This window comes from Chlamydotis macqueenii, chromosome 2 (genome assembly GCF_036417535.1).
Source record: "Chlamydotis macqueenii isolate bChlMac1 chromosome 2, bChlMac1.mat, whole genome shotgun sequence".
Classification (NCBI taxonomy): Eukaryota; Metazoa; Chordata; class Aves; order Otidiformes; family Otididae; genus Chlamydotis; species Chlamydotis macqueenii.
In genome coordinates, this window is record NC_141557.1 from 36312491 (window position 1) to 36332893 (window position 20403).

General features: G+C 43.2%; 1 protein-coding gene across 1 annotated transcript in view; it reads left to right on the forward strand.

Moving 5' to 3' along the window:
- Positions 1-4683: 4683 nt before the first annotated feature.
- CREB5 (cAMP responsive element binding protein 5) overlaps positions 4684-20403 on the forward strand; it is a 259728-nt gene continuing 244008 nt past the window's right edge. The window contains exon 1 of the mRNA XM_086742589.1: positions 4684-4765. Coding sequence (XP_086598715.1) covers positions 4763-4765 — 3 coding nt within the window. The 5' untranslated portion in view covers positions 4684-4762. The remainder of the gene's footprint in view (positions 4766-20403) is intronic.

The following is a 20403-nucleotide window of genomic DNA, read 5'->3' on the forward strand; positions in this document are numbered from 1 at the left end:
AGCCTGAGTATAAAAATAGAAACACAGCATATGACTTTCTACCTTTAAATTAGTTATGAAACAAGACTACAGACAAAACAGGTAGTGCCTCATGTAGTTGATTGCTCACTACTTTTTGTTATAAGTTTCTTCAATCATTTAAAAACATTACCAAGTTTTGAACCATTCAGGATGGAGTTTTCCATGCCAGGTGCCTGCCCTAGGCGGGAATATTTTGGAAAGCTGCTTCCAAAAGTCAATCATTCCAGAAACTATATTCCAGAAAAGGTAAATTTCCTTGCCTACCACTACCCCAAATCTCAGAAGGCTGGGAGCATCTAATGCTTCTGGAGCAGGAACTTGAAGTTCTGCAGAATGATCATCTTGCTGTCGCAGGAGGTGTCTTTGATTAGCCTCTAAGATTTGCCCGAATTTGTTTCGTTGTGTTGCCCCCCCACTATACAGCACGTTCTCAAGTTACAGCTTGTCAGCTGAGCTGTGGTAACTGACTCTGCGTACATTCCTTGTTTGCTGAGTAAAATATGGTAATTTAAACCACCTTTGTAGGAGTTCATATTAAAGAGCTGTTCTTCGCAGTGACAACACGCAAACAGACATCAGCTCAGCTGGAGAGCAGCAACTTTGCAGGCAGGGGAGTTCCTCTTGTCCTATCATCACCCCACAGTTTGCATCGCGAAAGAATTCGGCAATTATGTTTTCTCAATGTCCTTTCTCTGCCCGGTGTCCTCAGGCTGGAGGGATGGACACATTTTGTCCTCTGTAAACTGCTCAGCAACCAGACACTGAAGTGAACGTATACAGCAAAACAAAGCTGCGTCTCTCCATGCTCCTTTTCACATCCCCACTTGGAGATCAGAGTGGTTGCCTTAGGATGGAGAGAAGGTTGGTACGGGCAAGAGGAAAACAGAAAGCTGGAAGAGGGAGGAGAGCAACAGGAGCTGAGGGTGATAAGTGAAGCAGAAGCTGGGCATGGGGGAAAGCAACAATATGTGACACATATTGCAGCAGATTTCAACCAGAGAGAAACCGTTGACTTTATTCTGTACTCATTCCCCGCCAGGACTACAGCTCATTTCAAGAGTCAAGAGTCTTCCCCCAGGACTTGAGACTCATTTCAGGAATCCAGAACCTCTTTGCTGTCAGCGAAAGCCCACGTAACCACCTATTAAAGCATTTGTCACCACTTGCCCAGCGGCAGACACACACAAACCGCTGCTGCAAGCTGCCTGTCTCTTGAAGTGGTAGAGATCTGTCCACATGGGTACACGGCATGTAAAGTTACTGATCTGACTAATGTGGCGGTCTTGTTCGTCTTGCTTTTACGATGTCTTTTTGCACGACATGCTGCACAGGGCAGAAGGACATGCAGAATATTCAAGTCAGAAACATTAAACAAAATTGGTTAAATTAAAGACCAGTGCACACCCAAAGTGGGTCCAGTTATTTGCTCACTATAATCTGTGTACAAGTCATGGGTTCTACAATATAATTAATAAGAAAGTATCCCTGCTAGACTGATAACATAAAAGTATGGCTAACACTTCACCTAGGATTTTGTTTGCTTCTGTCTGTGTCAAATTCAGCCTGACTGATTTTTACTACACAGGTACCTGGGGGATTTGGGCCCTGCTATCCTTGACTGGCATCTGCCTTCCCCATTGCCAGTTCCAGTTTGGTCTCATTGAAGAACCTGGAGAAAAAAAAATGCTGTGCCCACCCCAGGAAGACCCATTGATCAGCCACAGTTCTGGCTGTGCGTCTGTAAAAAGTGTGAGTACATAAATTGTATGATGAAATCTCAATGAGAGATGCAGAGCTGCTTCCCGCACTTAAATCTTCTTGTCATGGCCTTAAATAACCGCAGCCTTTCTGTGTGTTAAAATCCTTCCTGTGTGACAGAAGTAACTGCATTTATTAGTTTAGTCATCTCTGTAGTTTATAATTTCAGGACATTTAGAGGTAAGGCACTTTGCACTCAGTGTGCAGTTTCCAAGGATAATACCTGACAAGACGAAGGCTTACAGTGACAGCATCATCGAGCCTTATCCTAAGTAGTTAAATGAGTTCAAACCCTATCATCAGTCACTGATCGGATCCGCTTCTATCTGCTTTAAATCCTGCATTGAGTGCCAGTGAATTGTTAAAAGCTGAGGGTGACTATTAGCTAGCCTAATATAAACCTGGGAAAGAATGGGATTATTGGGAGTAAAGTGCTGTATTGTTGCCATTTATAAAGTACTTCCTGATTTTGGCAGTACATGTTATATTACTCTCTTGTCTGTTAATGGAGTATCAGAGAAAAACCAAACTGAGCCATACGTTGCAGATTCTGAGACCCTGCCTCGAAACACTGAGGTTTCCTCACGAGTCAGCCCAGGCTTAGGTGCTAAAACACCGCCTCGAAATTAAGTCATACCTCCCGGCATGAATCAGCAGCTCAATCCAGTTAATTACCATGCATGTCTTTGATAAAAATTATCTCCTGGATAACTACAGCGTGGGTAGCTGGGTGCTGGAGGAACCTCCAGACCCAGATGCACCGCTGAGGAGCATCAGGCTGCAACTGAGGAATTATTCTTAATACAAGAAAACCCAGAAAAGGAAGCACCGAAGTAGTTACAGGGTGGAATAATAAACTTGTCACTGGTCATCGTCCCGGATAATCACAGACACGCTGTCAACTAGATGCAGAGTGTTAAGGGTTGAAAAAGCAGTGAAATACCTGATTATATCATTAAGACTCTTTACTACTGTGCTGCCACAGCGCCTCGGCACCCGAGCCCTGTCCGGAAGACATGCGTGGACCGGGTACATCCGAGCAGGTGGACACGCGTGGACTGGGGACACTCGAGCAGGTGGACACGCGTGGACCGGGCGGGCGGACGCTCGCAGGGCTGCAGCTCGGAACGGAGGTTAAAAAAAAATCGGACATGGCGTTATTTATTAGCCATTTTCTAGGTTAAAAAACCCCAAACAAACGAAAGAGTTCGAAGCTGCAGAACTGACCCCCACTTGAGCGCGGGCCTCTCCGCCCTCCCCCTGCACACCCGCGACCGGAGGACCTGCTGCCCCCAGCCCCACCCCGCCGCGCCTTGCCAAGCTGCCGGCCCGGGGACGGGAGCAGGGGGCCGGCAGCCCCCGCACAACGCCATCCCCGACCCGGGCGGACACGGCAAGCCAAGTTCCGTAGCCCTCTCCCGGGCTGCGCGTCCGGGAGTCCGGGTGCCCGCGCGTCACTTCAAGCCACTGGGCGACCCCCGGCGCCGGACCCCGCCGCGGGAGGCGGGACATTGTTTCCAGGCTGACTCACCCCCGCTCCGCCCCTCCGCACCCCCCCGCAACTCCCCGCGCCGGCGGGGGCGGGCCCGAGCGAGGCCGCGCCCCCGCCCCGCGCGCCCGGCCACCCCCTCTCCCGTTCACCCTCCCGCCCGCCCGGCACGGACCGCAATGATTTAGAAGTTCAGGAATCCCACGTGACGTCACGGAGGGTGATGTAATGCTGCTCTAAATAGAACGTATTGTAACCGTCCCTCAGTCCAACGTGGTTCCTCCGGCCGCGCTGCCGGTCCCGTCCCCGCCGCGCCGCGCCGGGCGGTAAGTTCCTAAAAATACGGGGCTGCCCCGGCGCGGCGCGCAGCCTACCCCGCGCTCCGCCGCACGGCTCTGCTCTGCTCGGCACGGCACGGCACAGCACGGCTCGGCTCGGCACAGCACGGAGCGGAGCGGGGCAGCAGCGCCGGGGGTGAGCAGCTGGGGAAGGGGCAGCCTGCGGCGGCGGGGGGATCTTCCCTCCGCTACCGCATCTGCTCCGCGGGCGGCAGCGCAAGTCCCTGCCGCGCCGCTGCCGGGCGCGGGGATCTTGCCGTCCCCCTCCCCCGGTGCCCCGCCGAGGAGGCGCGGGGAGAGGGGGCGTGCGCGACCCTCGCGCCCCGCAGAGGGTCGGGCACGGCAGGGTGGGGGGGGCTGCCGGGCTCCCTGCCCGCACCTCGGGGAGTTTGGGAACTCTCTGCGCGCCGCTTCCCGGGATGGGATGGGGTGGGAATGGGATGGGGTGGGATGGGGCGGCTGGCGCGCGGCGCAGGCAGCACCCCGGCTCTCCGCTGCCCCGAGCGGGGTGGGCAGCTGCTGGCGGAGGGGCCGCGGTCTCCCCACTTCCCACGGCGGGGCTGGACGGTTCCACGCCTCTGCCCGCCCGCCCCGGCGGCAGTCGGCAGTGACAGCTCGGCAGCGCGCTGTCCCGCCGCCCCTTCTCCCCATCGCCCCTAAACTTCTGGGCAAGTTGCGCGGCCGCGCCTGGGCTCCCCGCCGAGCCGGGACTCGGTGCGCCTGGGCTCCCCGCCGAGCCGGGACCCTCCGGCGGCGGCAGCGCAGCGGTGCGCGGGGCAGTGCGGAGTGCGCAGAGCGGTGTGCGGGATGCGCGGCCGCTTTCCTCCGTGAGACACCCCGGGTGCCGGGCTGCTCCCGGCCCTGACGTCATGCTGCGGGCCGGTGCGTGGCTGATGCTCCGCTTCTGATGCCGTGGGGTGCGGGGCGGGGTGGGAGGGGGGGAAGAGTGCTGACAAGGTCCCCCCTCTGCAGCCCCGCTGCCCCGCTCATCTCCCCCACCCCCCCATCTTCAGCTCCGCGCACCGCCTCCCCCCGCCACTGTCCTCTCTTATAGGGGTTTTTCTCTCCCCAGCGAAGTTTTCAGGACGCTAGGAGCTTCAGGAGAGTAAGGGGAATACTTGCTAAACTCTGCCTCCTCTATTATTTATGTCCAAGCATGGTGAGTGATCCTTCATCTCCAGGGCTTAATAGAAACTTTACAATCGGAGAGAGAGAGGTCGTTCAAAATGCGAGTAGGAATAAAAGAAAGCGAAATGTCCATATGTTTTTTGATTTTTTTTTAAATCCAGACAGATATTAGAGTATCTTAAGCAGCAAGATTAGAAGATTTCCATATATTATCAGTAAGAAACAGTGCTTAGCGAGATGAAATTAAAGCCGGAACGGAAGGAGACTAATTAACTGCGGAGCATCTCGCTTGGGCTTTCCTTGAGACCGTGCAGTTTTCAGAGAGGTGCTCACCCGCTGGCTTGCACCAGCCTTCCCTTGCCTGGCCATTTGGGCAAGCAGCGGTGCGTCCGATAACAGTGGCGGAGGCAAACTTTCTTGTCAGAAACTGTCATGCAGAAATAATCCAGAAACCGGATGGAAAGAAAATTGAGAGGCGGAAGGTGAGAGCCGAATGTAAAAAATGTAGCGTAATTTAGAGGGGGGGGGATTTTGCTGAAGGAGGTACACTTTCATAAGAGCATGGTTTATTTTCAGTAGAAAAGTGTACGGTGTTGAAAGTCCCCGCTCGGTATTTTGTAACTTTGATGTGGTGAATGAGGTTGTCTGTATCAAAAGCTTGAAATTCTTTATAAAAAATGGCTAAAATGCTTATTTGTGACTCCTTAATCCTAAGGGGAGCTGTACAGGTCGCAAAGCACTAGGGAAAAGTGTGATTAATGATCAGTGATTAGTGATAAGTGATTAGTGGTTTTATTCAAACTGTTACCTCTGACCAGAAGCACACATCAGAGGATTAACAGGCTCTTTAGATAAATGCTCATTAGTGGAAGGGGGAAAGCAAAGATAATAGGCATGCACACAGGGACAACTTTCTAGGAAAATCATTCCTGTCTCTGGCATAATAAGCTCTATTAGCAGAAAGGCTCTTTAATTTAAAAGTTGCTTTTATCTTGTAAATCAAAGATAGATGTAGAAGTTCACTGCGCTATTATAGCCTAAATTTTCCCATATCCACTAGATGTGGATTATCTCAGTAGTGATATTTTATTTAAAAAAAAAAACCCCACAATTGAATCTTTAAGAAACTGAACATTCCCAAGTGCTAAAGCCCTACATCCCGAGGCATCCGCTCCCAACAGGCAGAGCAGAGCCTGCTGGCAGCGTACTAGATGGCGCAGTCCCGTTCTTTGGGGTTATATAGTCCTGGGTTATGAACCTAGCAAGTAGCAGCTTGCTAGGTGTCCTTCAGCACTTACAACAAAGTTGAAGCTGTGCTGGGTTGGAGGCTAGACGGTGCTACGAGTTCGTAGTCACATTTTCCACGTCAGTTGAGCTAGTGAGTTAAAGGCTACTGGAAAAATTAGTCTCATTTACTGAAAGAAACGGTGAGCGAGAGAAAGGAGGAGAGAACGAGAGAGGGGCAAATAGCTACAACCTGGGACGTAACTCCTGATTGAACTGTTTTATACTATAATGAACTACAGTTCTGATGACCTTAATTACTGAAGCCTGAAAGCTCTCAGGAGTTTTTCCCTCAGCTATCACTGGCAAAGAGAGTTGGTTGTTTTTTTTTTAAAGTCACTAAAAAGAAAGAACAGTTGGTGTGGTGGTTGAACAAAACAACTTGGACCTGACTGTACTCTACAGAAAATGGTAAGGAGTCTATTTTTATGATAACTAACTGGGGATTTCTCATTACTCTTTATCATGCATGATTGTGGAGAAGGGATTTGTACGCTGTCCATAGACCGGGGAACGTTTCTGCCGTCCCGTTAGCTAGCATGGGATTTATGTTTGTTTGCATCTATGGAGATCATCAAAGTTTCAAAACTTTAAATGAAAAACCTGAGTGATACAGGAAATAGAAATAATGAACTTATGGCATGGAAAAGAAACTACTGTAGGCTCCTCTTGTTACATCTTTAATTGGATGCTGTTAGGAGTAGTCAGACCAATGCTTAAAGTAAAAAAGTTTTGCAATAGCATACAAAAATGGCAATAAGCTCTGTCTGCCACTCTTGAATATTGGATGGCATTCTTTCAGGAGTTAAAATTGCGGTGTTTTAAAAACTTTGCACTTTTAGAACAGTCAGAACCCTTTCCCCCTCACCAAAATATGCATTAATAGTGCAGCTTAGTTTTGTTGAACTCTACCTTTGCTAATTTAACCCAGGGAATGTAAAGGGAAGCAAACTATGTATATAGATTAAAAGAAAAGATAGAAGTGAGATTATACATGTCATTTTATTTATATTGCCATTTATTAGAACGACTTTCACAGATGAAGCGTAATAGGTACTTTTTAATTTGATGTTCAGTTTCTCACTTTGAGAACCTGAAATACGCTGCAATCGCTTATATTTACCCTGTGCACCGCAGAGGACTCTCCTGTAAAAGATTGTTTCAGCGAGAGCTGGAGTTCACTCTGGAGCTGATAAGAGAGGCAATCGCACCGTGCCTTCAGAAGGCAGCTTTTACGTGCTAAACCTTTTCAGCTTTGTGTGGGCAGAATCTCTGTGAGCTCAGTAAGACTCGCAGAATGATTTGAAACTTGGTTATTAACTTGTCTGCTTGTGGCCCCCTTTTAAAACCTGTCTCTGTGCTCCTAATCAAGGCATGAGGATCTTAAATATTAGAAAAGTTCTTGCAAGGTTGTCCTTGCTTTTAAACCAATTTATTTAATCAAAGACTTTTCCTCTAATCTTTGTCGTCCAGTTAGCTTCCTGGATTTTCTATAAACTTGTTGCTTTGAGGACTTATACCTATATTTATGTATTATTAGCTGTCTTTCAAGCTTGGTTTTAATTCCAGTGACCATCTTTCCTATGAACCCTTTATTATGAGGAAATGATTTCTGGACAAGATTTTGTGACAAAAGAAGAGCAAAACTGTTTCTACTTAAAGCATTTCATTTATTATTAAGGACCATATGATTTATTATTGGAACAAAATGGTAATTTTTCTCAAGGCCTGCAAATACTGACTTTTCTTGTAACTTGTTACAGGAAAACTCTACTCAGTAGACGCAGTTGCTGGAAACACAGATATGTGTATAAAGCAACAGGTCTTTCAGTTCTGCTTCATAGGTCCAGGTGATTCTTTTGCTTTGGTTTGGTTACCTCACACTAACCAAATTAATAGATGGACATATATAATTAAGATAGCTTATTTGGCTTATTCTTTCCTGTATAAACTCTTATTGCAACAAATACCTAGGAGTCCTAGTGGAAATATTTAAAATGCTTTGAGATTCTGTCAGTCGTAAGTACTAATGCCAGGGCCGATCAGACAGCTTGGTAGCTCGTTGCCCCTCTGCAGTGCCTCAAAAAATTACTGTGGATTTGTCCTCTCCCTCTCTCCACGCCACATGCTATTTGACCCCTCAATCCTCTACCCCCAATTTCTAGCTAAATGATATATTCTGCTTTGCAAATTATAATGCTCTAGGGCTTTAGGCTTCTAGCCCTAAAAAAGTATTTTTAGGGCTATTGCATTTTTCTTCCTTGAGAAATGATCAAAGTTGATTGCAAATTTAAAGCAACAGTTTGGAATAAGAACTATGAAAACACTTTTTCTTCTTACCAAAACTTATATTACTATGCTAATTTACAATTTTTAAGGTGTTGTATTTTCTGACATAGACAAAACTATGATCTCAGACAATATCTTATCAAGCTTTATTTGAACATTAGCCATATTACAGCAGTAAGTACAGAAACCAGCTTTTGTAGACTTGACATGTAAAAACAAAATACTGTTATGGAAATACTTTTCTTTTGGTTATACATAAAATCAAAGAAATTATTTAAGTTGTCTCAGGTGTACATAACAAGCACAGCATAACGGACATAAAATAATTATTTCAGTGACGCGGTGAAAATACTTGTTGAAGCAGATAAGCTGTTGTGTGTTGTTACATCCAAGGAGCTGTTCTGGTGGTTTGTGCACTGATTGTTTCCTCCTATTCTGGCTCAGGTTGAAGGAGCAACCCTGACACTTTAAAATAATAGTATGGCTACTATTTTTCACTAAGGTGTTATTTTACTCTGTAATTAAAAATACTGAGATTCAGCATTTTTTTTTACTAGCCGTCACATGGGAAATGCAGCTGTTATTTGCCCTCAGAGAGTTTAGAAAGGATTGGTTGCCCTGGTTTGTAGGTTTCTAGATGGTGATATCAAATGCTATTTTATAAACACAAAGAGATTTTCCAAGGATTTTGCTGAAGGCTGTAGGATTTTCAAAGTAAAACATTGAAAGCTTACAACAATTTCCTTAGCTTAAAAGATGTTTTGCTTTTGGTTCTTGTTTCCGTCTTATATTTTTTTTTTAGAATTTGTTCAAGAAGTCAGCCCCGCACACAACTTCAAAATAAATGCCTGAAAACATTGTCATCAGCAGTGTTTGTCTAGGTGTGCGGTTTTAATAATCTCATCCTTTGAGACAGCCCATGTCACTGTTGTGACACCCTTCCACCTAAGGTGATTTGAAGGTGTGGGGTGCAGCCCCACTTGGGCAGAGAGCTCCACTCAGCAGGTGATAGAAACGGCAATGCCTTTAGAAGAAGCCAGGAGGAATGAGATTTGAATTTAATTGGGGGAAAATAGTACAAATCCTCTGTTACCTTTGCCAACATCAGGAGCTGATTTGGCTTTTCTTTGGCTTTGAATGTTTTCGTTACTCTTACCAGGGTACCGAGACCTCTGCTAACTCTGGATCTGGGCATCATTTGATCTCACCCTCAGCTCTCTACCCCACGTAAACTCTACAAATAGTTTCTATCCCCTTTTTGTCCTTTGCAGTATTTTCTCAAATGTCTTTCTTTGCTCTCCTCACAATTTCTTGCCTTCCCGAGGGCCTTGTCTTTGGGTGCCACCACTCAGTGAACATTTTGATGCAGTTGAAGTGCTTGGTTCCAATCTCTGTATATTTGTGTGTTTTGAAGTTTTCTGTTCAAGCATGTGCTGAGCTTAACCTGACCATCCTTGAATGCACTGTCTAAATTTAATATAAGAGTTATCAGAGAAATGTGTTTAATTAGGCTGATTTTTTTTCCCTCTCATTTAGAGGAAGAAGTGGCTTTTTTTACCTGTTTACTTTGTGGACTTGTGCCTTCAGTTACTCTTTCATTGTATGTAAGGCAGCGTTGTTCGTAGCCAGCTTTTTTTTTTCCTGAGCTGTTTGCAAGTACTCAGAAATTAATTTGGCTCATGTGGGAGATTAACCTGGAGCAGTGGTTCCTAGATTTAACATCTGAATTTTTTACTTCTGGCCAAATGTAAGTAATGCTAGTTAATATGTGATGCTCAACACAGGGGGCTCTGTAGCACAATAAACGGAATCTGAGATTGGATTTAGGCTACGTTGTGTGAAGTGGCTACAACAGTAAGCACTAAACTGAGATGTTACCATATTGCACTCTCTCTCTATTTTTTTTCCTTTATTATGCTTTAAATCTTTCTATTCTGAGTGCTGAGTTGGTGTGGCAATTACCTGTAGAGTGGTATTCTGTCTAAGTAAGCAGCGGAGTGCTCCAAGATATGGATGATGATTTTGGTAGGTCACTTGTGCATTGATGCTACAAACCAACTGCCAGTAATTCAGTCATGTGTGAGCTGGTCTACCATCATTCCCAATCCAAATACACCTCTTATTTAACTTTAAAAAAAGTTATATTTAATAGCAATAGTTGTTTGCTAGGTGAGGAGCTTGAACTTGTGAATTCATGCCTCCGTAGGTACTACACTCAGAAGTGATTTTAGCCAATTGGTTTAATCTGGGTTTGCTCTTGGTTTTGGTCAGATTAGTGAATGAGTTTGTCACTAAATATTTTTAGAAGCCCAGCAGGAATTTCAAAGGTGACCTGAGTGTGTGATGGCAATGAGCCTGGAATTGTGCTTGTCCAGAAACCAAGACTGTCTGTATTAGAAATTTGGGCATGCCAATACCTAACTGATAGGAAACTTCTTTTGGAATGGTAGTAAAATACAACCTGAAGAAACTAAAAGCTGAGCAATGGGGTAGGAAAAAGATAATCAATTGCTTTTTTTTTTTTCAGGAGTATCTTTTACTACCGACTGTTTAACTTCATTACTGAGTGAATGTTTTAGGAAGAAGAAAACTTTGTTAAGGGTTTGTAAGGATTTCAACCACCACATCGACCTCCTCTTTTTGTGACTTAAAAAAAAAAAGTTCCTTTTGCTGGTGATAACAGGACAGGGGAGCATTTGAGAATTTTTATTTTAAGGTTGAAGAGATCAGGATCAACATCTGAGAGACTTCCATCATTTCCCAGAGAGTGTGCACAACGAGGGAAAAAAAGAGATTCTGTAGTTAAAAACAACTTAAGGAATTTTCCTTCTTTTCTCACTTCCATATCCTTAACTGTATCTGTGTAGCACTTAAAGGTTATATTATATCTGTTGTTAAATAAGGTCAATGTATGGGTTTTTTTTACTGGCTGAGCAATGGAAAAGTATTTTAAAAAGACAGTGGGGAAAAAATGAATAATGTAAAAACTAAACCACTTTCTACAGTTCCCATACTGCTCTTTCATTCTTCAGCACAAATAAAGCAGTGCATGGCCTCAAGCATGAAAATAGGTTAAATTTGAGTAATTGCTGGTTGATCACAAAAAGCGAGAGAAAGCAGTAATTTAACTATTTTGATGTGAATCTTTAAAAGACAAGTTTCTCTAAATAACTTTCTATGAAAGTAGTAAGGATCAAAAGAGCCCTGGGTTTTGTGACCGGGTGAGGAGAATTACATTATTGTGGATTTAAAAAATATCATAGTAGAGCCTAATTCTCCACTCACTCCGATACAAATCTGGAGCAACTCTATTGAAAGCCCTGGAGTGACCGACAGCTATAACACTCATTGAGAAGAAAATTAGATTCACGGGGTCTATTCTGAACGTAGCCTATCAGTTGTGCGCTGTGCAAATCCCATTATTAAAGTCATAGCCTGACATGTCACATTAAGGACGGCTGTTTCCCCAAGATGAACACGTTTGTAGCTCTCCTCATCCTGTGACTACTTTTTAAGGGGGCAGGGGGATATTGAGAATGCTTATTTTGTGCTCAATTAATATTCCTTCCATGAACTCTCCTTCCTCTCACGCGCTTTATGTGGGGGTGCGCAGTCTGCACTCTCCATCATCTATCTGTCTGTGTCTCTTTGGCTGTGACAGTCACCACTCTGGCCTCAGGCTTGTACAACGTAGATGAAAAGCCGACCAACATTTTCAGTTAAACATGGCAGGATATAATTTTGCTCCGAAATATGATGTGCATTTTCACTCTTAACAATACTGTTGTGAATTGGAAGCAACACCTTAGATTTCAGTTATGTTTTATTTGCGGAGTTTTGTGGGTGTGTTTTTCATTTTTGAAAAAAAAAAAAAAAAAAGAGATGGAGAGGGAAAGAAGTGGGAAGGCGGCGTAGCCCTGCAGTTTTAACAAATTGAAGTATTTGTTTGCAGCACTGGAAAGCAAGGACCAAGCCACTTGAGTATCCTGCACAGTTCCCAGGCTGACCTGCAAGTGAGAGCAAAGTCTTTCAGAAATTGGGAAAAATCTTATCACTGCCTGAGCTATTCTGATTTTTTTAAACAGCAATCAACAGAGAATTTTGAATAAGAAAACATAATAAAGAGTGATAAATGGACAGCGTGCAGTGTACAACCCCCACCTCCCTCAGCCCTAATCATGTACACTTGCTTCCAATTTTCTTCATTTGACGCAGGATGTATGTAACTTTTGAAATGGGTGCAACTCCATTGAATTCTCTGAAGCTGTGTGGAGTGAGGGTATAGCCCATAGCTGTTTATTAATGGCACACAATAGGCAACTTCTGCATAAAATCTTTTGTGGAAGGATATAATGAAAAGTTTTGGGCTTTATAACTGACTCTGTCGTGGAAGGATTCTTCAGACCCTTAACAATCCAGAGGTTAATTTATTTAAAAAAATGAAACAAACCCACAACTATTATTTCATTGCCAAACATTTTTAAAAAGCACTATTTATGTAGGCCCTATATAAGCACACATTGTCTTATGTTCCTTCTGCTGGCTTTGACTTTGACTAAACCATTATTCTCGGAGCGCTGCTGTGCTGAGATCATCAGTGATGATGGTGTGAAAACAAACAAGTTTTAGCATGAGAAGTCACTATATAATTTGACAGGGAGGTTGTCAGCACCAAAAGATCCACATGAATTTCATCTTTGGTCAAAGCAAAATCAAAATCAGGTGGCTAGCAGGAAAAATAAATTTTTAGGAGGAGGGGACCTAATTCTGCAAGGTGCTATGTCAACTAAGAGGAGGACCTGTCTCAATCCCCATCAAAGTCAATGGGTGTTGAGGGCACTCGGGGACTAGTGGCATTGTGTCCTTTTTCTCCAAAGTTTAGTAAAACGGCTGAGATGAAACTTAATTCCTTATTAATTCAAACTCCTAGCAAGTTCTTGGGAGAGAAGCTCTCTTTATTAAAGATCGAGATACCCTCCATCTCTTCAATAAAGAGCTAAAAAAGTACATGCTCTAATTCTGTAGCCTTCAAGGAGTCCTTCAACACGAAAAGTGACAATAAGAGCTGATATTCTGCACATACCTTGACGGTATAAAAATTCTGCTTCAGAGAAGAACGTTTCTGGTCTCTGTTACATTACACATATGCTTCCTGTTTTATTCTATTGAAAGAGATCTTTAATGCTATCAAGAATGATTTTATTTTCCCCAGTGTTAAATTAAAAAGCTTTTGGACTAATAAACGCAGCTACGTGTAGTCAAATAGGTGCTGTGAAAAATAAGCTATCAAATGATGTGCATGCTACTTGCCCTTTTTTTTTTGTTCCTCAGTGAAAAATTACGATGGGTTCTTTTTAACATAAACAGTTCAAGTTGATGAATCCCAGATGAGTCAATCAACTTAATAATATCCTAAAATTTAGGGGTTCCAGATAGTTTATTTTACTGCTATACTGTGGCCTTACACTTGAACCTTTTACTGGATTATCTAAATTGAGTGGAGCTTGCAGGATACACAAGGAAACACTTGGAAAACATTGGTCCCTCTGTAGCAGTTAGGATGCTCTGTCTTGCATTTTCTCTCTCACACTGTCTGATTCTATATAGTTTTTCTTGCCAAAAAGCTGGTATTCCAAAATATTAGGACAGCCTTTTTCTAGGCTGTCAGTCTTCCAATTTTCATTTCAGAGTTTTTAGTCAATGCACTGTCAGCCAAATGCTTTTCAGCAGACAGAATATTTTTTAGGGACAGAATAAGCTTAGGGAAAATATTTTGAGCGTTGTAATTAATGCTAAATTGATTTATAATGAGGACAATATGATCATGACTGTCTTAACAAGCTGGTCATGGAAATAGATTTTTTTTTTTTTTTTAAGTTTGAATTTGCTCTGTTGGTTTGAGATAGCTTAAAAGTACTAAGGATGCTTTGCCGCGAAATGTCGGCTTGGCATGCTGCGCACAATGAGGTTCTTGCTATATGTCTTCTTTGGAGGAAACACCCTTCTTTAAACAGGGGAAGATGTGGCATTGGGAATGCTGCTGAGCCGTGTGGCCGTGTTGCATGGTGTGGGAGCGCGCACTGCAGGGCAGGTGTGAATGTGGCCGCGGAAGCCACCTTATGCCTTTTGCCGCTAATAAAATTGCCAGCCACCAGGGTTCGAGTGCCTTCAGAAAGCCCAAGAAAGATTTCAAGCAAATGTTTTACTTAACTCCAGTGCTTAGTAAATACTGGACAGGGAAATACTGATGTCTGCATTTAGAGAGGCTTTAGTGCTGTGTAGCACCTGAAACGGGCAAGTATCACACGGAGAAGGCGTTCTGTAAAATACCGATTGTTTGCAGTTCTGACATCGCAGGATTTTAAGAGCAAAACCAAGGCTGCAATAGGGCAAGCTGGTTTGTACAAAGAGACTCTTGTGTAGATAGTAAATCATACACCGCAATAAACCGTGTGGCTTATAGCTGGGGGAGAAAAAGGCAAAAGCAAGTGCTCAGTGCTATGGAAATAACAGGTCCTTGTTAAAGGCTAGTTGTGAAATGAAAATGCTAAAAGTGGTACTTTTTTAACCTTTTATAATTCAATGGATAGCATTTTCCTCATATGCCCAGTGTCTTCCTATTAGTCATTTCCAAAATATATGCTAAAAAAGCGTCATCCTTTTGGTGCCACAGAAAAACGCTGGTTATTTCTCCATCTAACTACCAGCTCATCTTAGAGCCGCCTGTTCTCTCAAGTATGGTGCATGCGAGATGACCTCTAAAGTGGCAAGGTCCTGACAGCCTCTTGTCTCTTGCTGAGCCCCAGATTTAGCACAGAGGGGATTTCCTTGCTGTTGTGCAGAGAAGACAGTTGGGCCACAGGGTTTCTCTGCAGCCCCATCCGAACCTGAGTTAAATCAAGTAGCAGTTGCCAGGGGTAAGGTAGGCGTCCTGCGAGCAGCAGCTCTGGAGGGGAGTTAGTCTGTCCTGTGCAGCCAGGCTGGTGACTTTTTGGGGGGAGGAATAAAAAAAAAATATATATATATTCATCGAAGACTTTAATGAGAAGTTCACTGAAAGACATGGAGGTCTGAAAGTGTTCACTGTTACAGATCAAATTCTGTGACTAGCTTCAGCCAAAATGAAAGGGGAGGAAAATATGCAAAAAAGTCAAAATACTTGATTTTAACATTTTTTTCAAAATAAGATACATCTCCTTTGAAAATTGACTTATATTAAGGAGGATACAAGGCACTACATCATTCACAGATTTTTTTTTTTTTTTGTGGTGCTGAGTAAAGCCTTTCAGGTTGATGCAAACATTTTTTATGTTTTTCTCACTTTTGTCTATTCTGAGTTTAGGGGACTTGAGTTTCTTTACCTTTCTTGTCTGCACAATATAATGTTGCCCATATAGGATGGGGCAAGCTGCTGGAAAGCTGTGTTGATTGAGAACCTCAAATGGCTGGGTAGAGGCCTTTTGTTGGCAGAAGTGCCAGATGTCCCAAATATTTCCTGAGACTGGGTCTGATCTGGTTTGATCTGACTGGGGCAGAGGAGATGACTGTCTTCCCTGGAAGGCAGTGCAAAATTGGCTTCATCAGCTGATGGGGTTAGAAAAAATTGTCTGAAGGAAACCAAGTCTTTGTACAGCAGCGTAGCTGAGAATAAATTTAGTAGAGGCTGTCCTCTAAGAGTACTGTCAAAAATACCTTGGAATTTTTTTCAGTTAAATCATTACATAATTGTTAAATTCAGAAATTGGTGTAAATAGAGAAACAGTCTTTCCTGGTTATGCTGCTGGCTTAGGTTTTTAGGGTCTTTTTAATTTATTTCTTCTTTAAGGGAAATGTGGATGTCTTCAATGGAAACCTATTATTGGGAATTATCTAGCAGAAGTTCTGATAAAAGGTTGGATTAATTTGAACATGCAAAAATGGATTAAGCAGGAGCTGACAGAATAATTAGCATTTTATAGGTACAGATTTTTTGTTTGCCTTTGAGCAAATTAGTTTCTCAATTTTTGTCATAAGACATACTGTATTTTGAGGGGGAAGAAATTCTTACTTATTCTACTTAAGTGGAATTGCATTTCTTGCAGCTTCTCTTAAATCATGTGGAGTCTTTTCATCTCCATGTGATGGCTCTTTAACTTGTCCTTTCAAGTGTGTTTTTTGGTGGCCTGATGGTATGTAGAACATTTCCTTCCTGTACTTCAGCATTTCTAACCAAAATCTGAGTATGTTTGAAATCTTAGCTTATTCACACTTCCTAATCATAATCCCCTCGGTTTCCTTGTCAGCACCTTTTTGTGGTATTTCTCTGGACACCTCTATCTAATATCTCCAGAGGTTATTCTACAGAGTAACCTTTGACAAGATCTATTACTTACTACTTACTGCTTTTAACAAGGTGAAAAGAGGTCAGGCTCTGTAAAAGGCAGCCATTATTAGAAGACTGCTGTAGAGTCTCTTGGTGGCCTGTCCATCTCTTCTGGCAGCACCATCTGCAAATCAAATCAGGTGCCTCCTCTGCAGCACAAAGAAAATTACATTTATGGCTGGATATGATCATATGTAGATAACATATATGTCCTCGGGAAAGTGGTTACTACATGCGTTACAAAGCTCCAGGTTGTTTTTCCGTCAAGGTTGTAGCTGACCAATGCACCCACCAGCATCTGCGAGGCTTTTTGGTGTCAGCTTCAAGGGTAACAGGATTTCAGGCAGTTAGTTTTTGTGTGATCCATTTAATTGAGCCTCATGACCAATGCTAATGACTTTTGCTGCTGCAAGGTTTGAATTGGTAATTTGGTTACCCCTCCTGTCAGAGTTCAGGATCTTTTAAGTGAGAGTTGGTTTTGTCTATTTCTGTAACCAAGGTAAGATGCAAAAGCTACCTCTTTCTGATTTGAAAAAAAAATTCTCACTTTGTCAAAAGAGTAACTACAAGATCCTTTTGGTTGACATACAAAATCTTAGAAATTAAGACAAAACATATTTTCTCCCAAATTAATTAAAAAGCTGAGAAATTGTACAAGAGAGTTTAGCCAGATCCCAGAGGTATCTAAAATGCAATTAAAAAAAAAAAAATGTCTAGTCACTAGATCTGCATGCATCCTCCAAAAATGAATGAAAAATCTTTCTAGGGAGCTTTGAAATATCTCAGTCTGGGGTTTTGTCAATGAAGTACAATGATTTTTTGGTCTAGTTCTATCAGTTACTTACCACAGCTCGCTCCTTCGTTATTTCTGTACACGTAGAACCTACAAAAACTGCTGGTATATCTTTCACATGCAAATAGCTGTAGTACAGGGGAAAAAGCCACTATCTGAGGCTTAGCAATAAATCATAAGGATTTTTCCTCTCATCCTCGAACACTGAAAACCAGGCTAACTTGTTGCTAACATAGCTTTCACTTTCTGTCCAGAGTCTATCAATTAATCACATGCAGCCAGTGACTGAAGTGCTTTGTCTTGGGATGGAATTTAAATTTGATTTACCTAATGGGAACCAATTGCTGTGTGACTACTGTACGTGTATGGCATGGGCAGCTGGGGCTCAGCCCTTCGCAGAAATCAGGCATGAAAACGATCTTGAGAATATCTAAAGGTGCATAGGGAGAGCAGGGTGTAAATGTGAAACATGTATTACTTATTTTTTGCTCCAGACAAGAAAATGAAAAATGAAGAGAAGTAATGCTTTTTTTTCAGCATGATCACATAGAGGTTAGAATATATACTACTAAGGCAAATCAACTTTCTGCAAGATGAAAAAGAGATTTCCTTGGCCTGTTATTATTCCTGATGTTCTGTTTGTTTCCTGTGTCAGCAACCTCCCAAAAATTCATTCACTAAGAGTTTACATGTAGGAATGTCTTGGCATATTCCTTTTTTTTTTTTTGCCAAACTCACTCTATTTTTCAGCATGCAGACCAGTCCTTTTTTGATTTTTTTTTTGGGGAAGTGTTCTTAATTTTATTTTTAATTTTATTTTTTAATTGCATCTCCCCTTTCAGTTCAAACTCTTTATAGCTGGACACTTAGTAGTTTACCAAGCAACTTTGCCTTCAGCTTAAGTGTTAAAATTAAAAGCTGTATCAAGTGGGCAAATAAGGGCTCTGTCTTTGCCCAGATGAGCAAGTGTTTGCAGAATGTTTCTTCTGAGTCAGAGCCCTAGAAAATGAGACCACGAGGTTGTAAGGTGATTGGATGCACCAACACGGCAGAGCAGGAGAGGGATAAACAAATCCTTACTGGTAGAGAGGTGGAAGAGCTGGGATCCAGTTTTCTGGTCTGTTTTTGGAGTGAGAAAGATGAAGACCATCTAGCAGGGGCTTCAGAGGCAGGACGTGGGGTGGAGCCAGGGTCGGGCTATCCAACAGCCGGGTGAAATCCACGTCTTTCTCAAAGCCTTTGGGTTTTTGTGGAGGCTCTGGAAAGAGCCATGAAGTCAGCCTCTGCAGGTGGGGTCCATCCCTGCTAGGAACTGTTGGCCTTTTACTGTAAACCTTAATACAAGTTTACTACAATGTTTCTAGTACTAGGATTTGTGCATTTTAAATTCCAGCCACAAAAGTAAGGTGCTACCAGAATAGAAAGGAATTACTTTCCTCTCACTACCCTTTTTGACTATGGTATGATAACTCACAGTTGATGACTACATTCTGTCAGAGAAGCTTGTATATGTGCTGCTTTGTTTGTTTGCTTTATTTCCCCCACCAAACCAGCCACAAAAGCCCTGCTGCTCATCAGTGTAAAACCTTGCACAAAGGGGAATTCCACATAGAATTGCAAAAAAAAAAAAAAAAAGCTGCAGAGCCTGAAAAAAAGGGTGATGGCATCTCTTTTCTCTCCTCTCTTCTGCCCTCATGCTTCCTTTTACTGAAGGTTTTCTAATATTGGCAGTGTTAGTATATGTCCCATTCTTGTTTCATTAATGCTGTAAGGTGGGTTTGCATGGATTTTTACAGTTTGCCTCAGGCAAGACAGAAGACTCTACACGACAGGCAAACTATCACTTGAAACCAAACTCAACTCCTGCTTGGCAGTTCCCTCATCCACGTTCTAGCTGGCACCCAGCTTTGCGTCCAGCCCCCAGTCTGGTGTCTGGAAATTCTCTCCTCTAAACTACCAAACCCCTAACTAGGTGTAGAAGACTGTGAAGCTGTAAATACAGAGTGACCAAGTACTTGGAGTGGTAAGTGAAGGTTGAAGAAGTTTAGAAGAGTTAAAAGAAAAAAGTAGAAGGCCCAATGAATACTTGTGGGTGTGGTGACTGAGAAGATTAATTCCTGTGACTGTTAACTTTTCTTTGTGCATAGCCTGGTTGGGAGAATTCAGTTCAATTTAAGTGCAGTTTAGATTTTCTATAAGGTACCTGCGTGGCAATCAACTTAACGCAAATGAAATTACAGCTACAAATCTGTTAGCAGTTGAGAAACTCACAGCTCACTGCTGCCCTCCACACATACCTATGATGAGACCAAAAAAAAAGAAAAAGCAGCTACAGGGCTTTCTACCCAAAATCTTTGCTTTCACTGTAAGTTTTGCTTCAAACTTGGAAACGAGAAGTCTATTTGGCCTAGCTGGGAGCTTGCTTGTCACTGTGGGTATGTTTCTTTTCAAGCGGTTGTTGACCACGTGCTCCATTTGCATCAGCTGGAGCGGAAACCTGGGACCTGCTGGGAGCTGAGGCTCTTCATCCTGAGTTTGGGCTGTGTTAGCTCTTGCCACTCCTTTGATTCCCATCGAGGAAGGTGCATCTGTCCTCCCTTTACTGGTAACTGCTAGACTGGGGGCACGCAAATCCCTTGCCCTGCCTTTTCCTGTAAGGTTCTGAGAACCCAGTGTGAGCGCAAGCTGTGGCATGTACATCAGGGAATTCCCCCAAATCTAGGGTCATCAAAATTATGTCTGAACATGGTGTGCTACAGTGTTTCTAACAGGAAGCACCAGCTTATCAGAGCAGAAGGGATGTTTGCAGGTTTCCAGAGGTGTTCAGTGGTGGTAGGTGGGTGAATGTGCCTTCCCCATGAGCTGGACCCAGTTTGGAAGATGGGGTTTCTTCCTTTCCGGCAGGCCATGCTCACAAGAAGAGCAGCTCTGTGCTCCTACA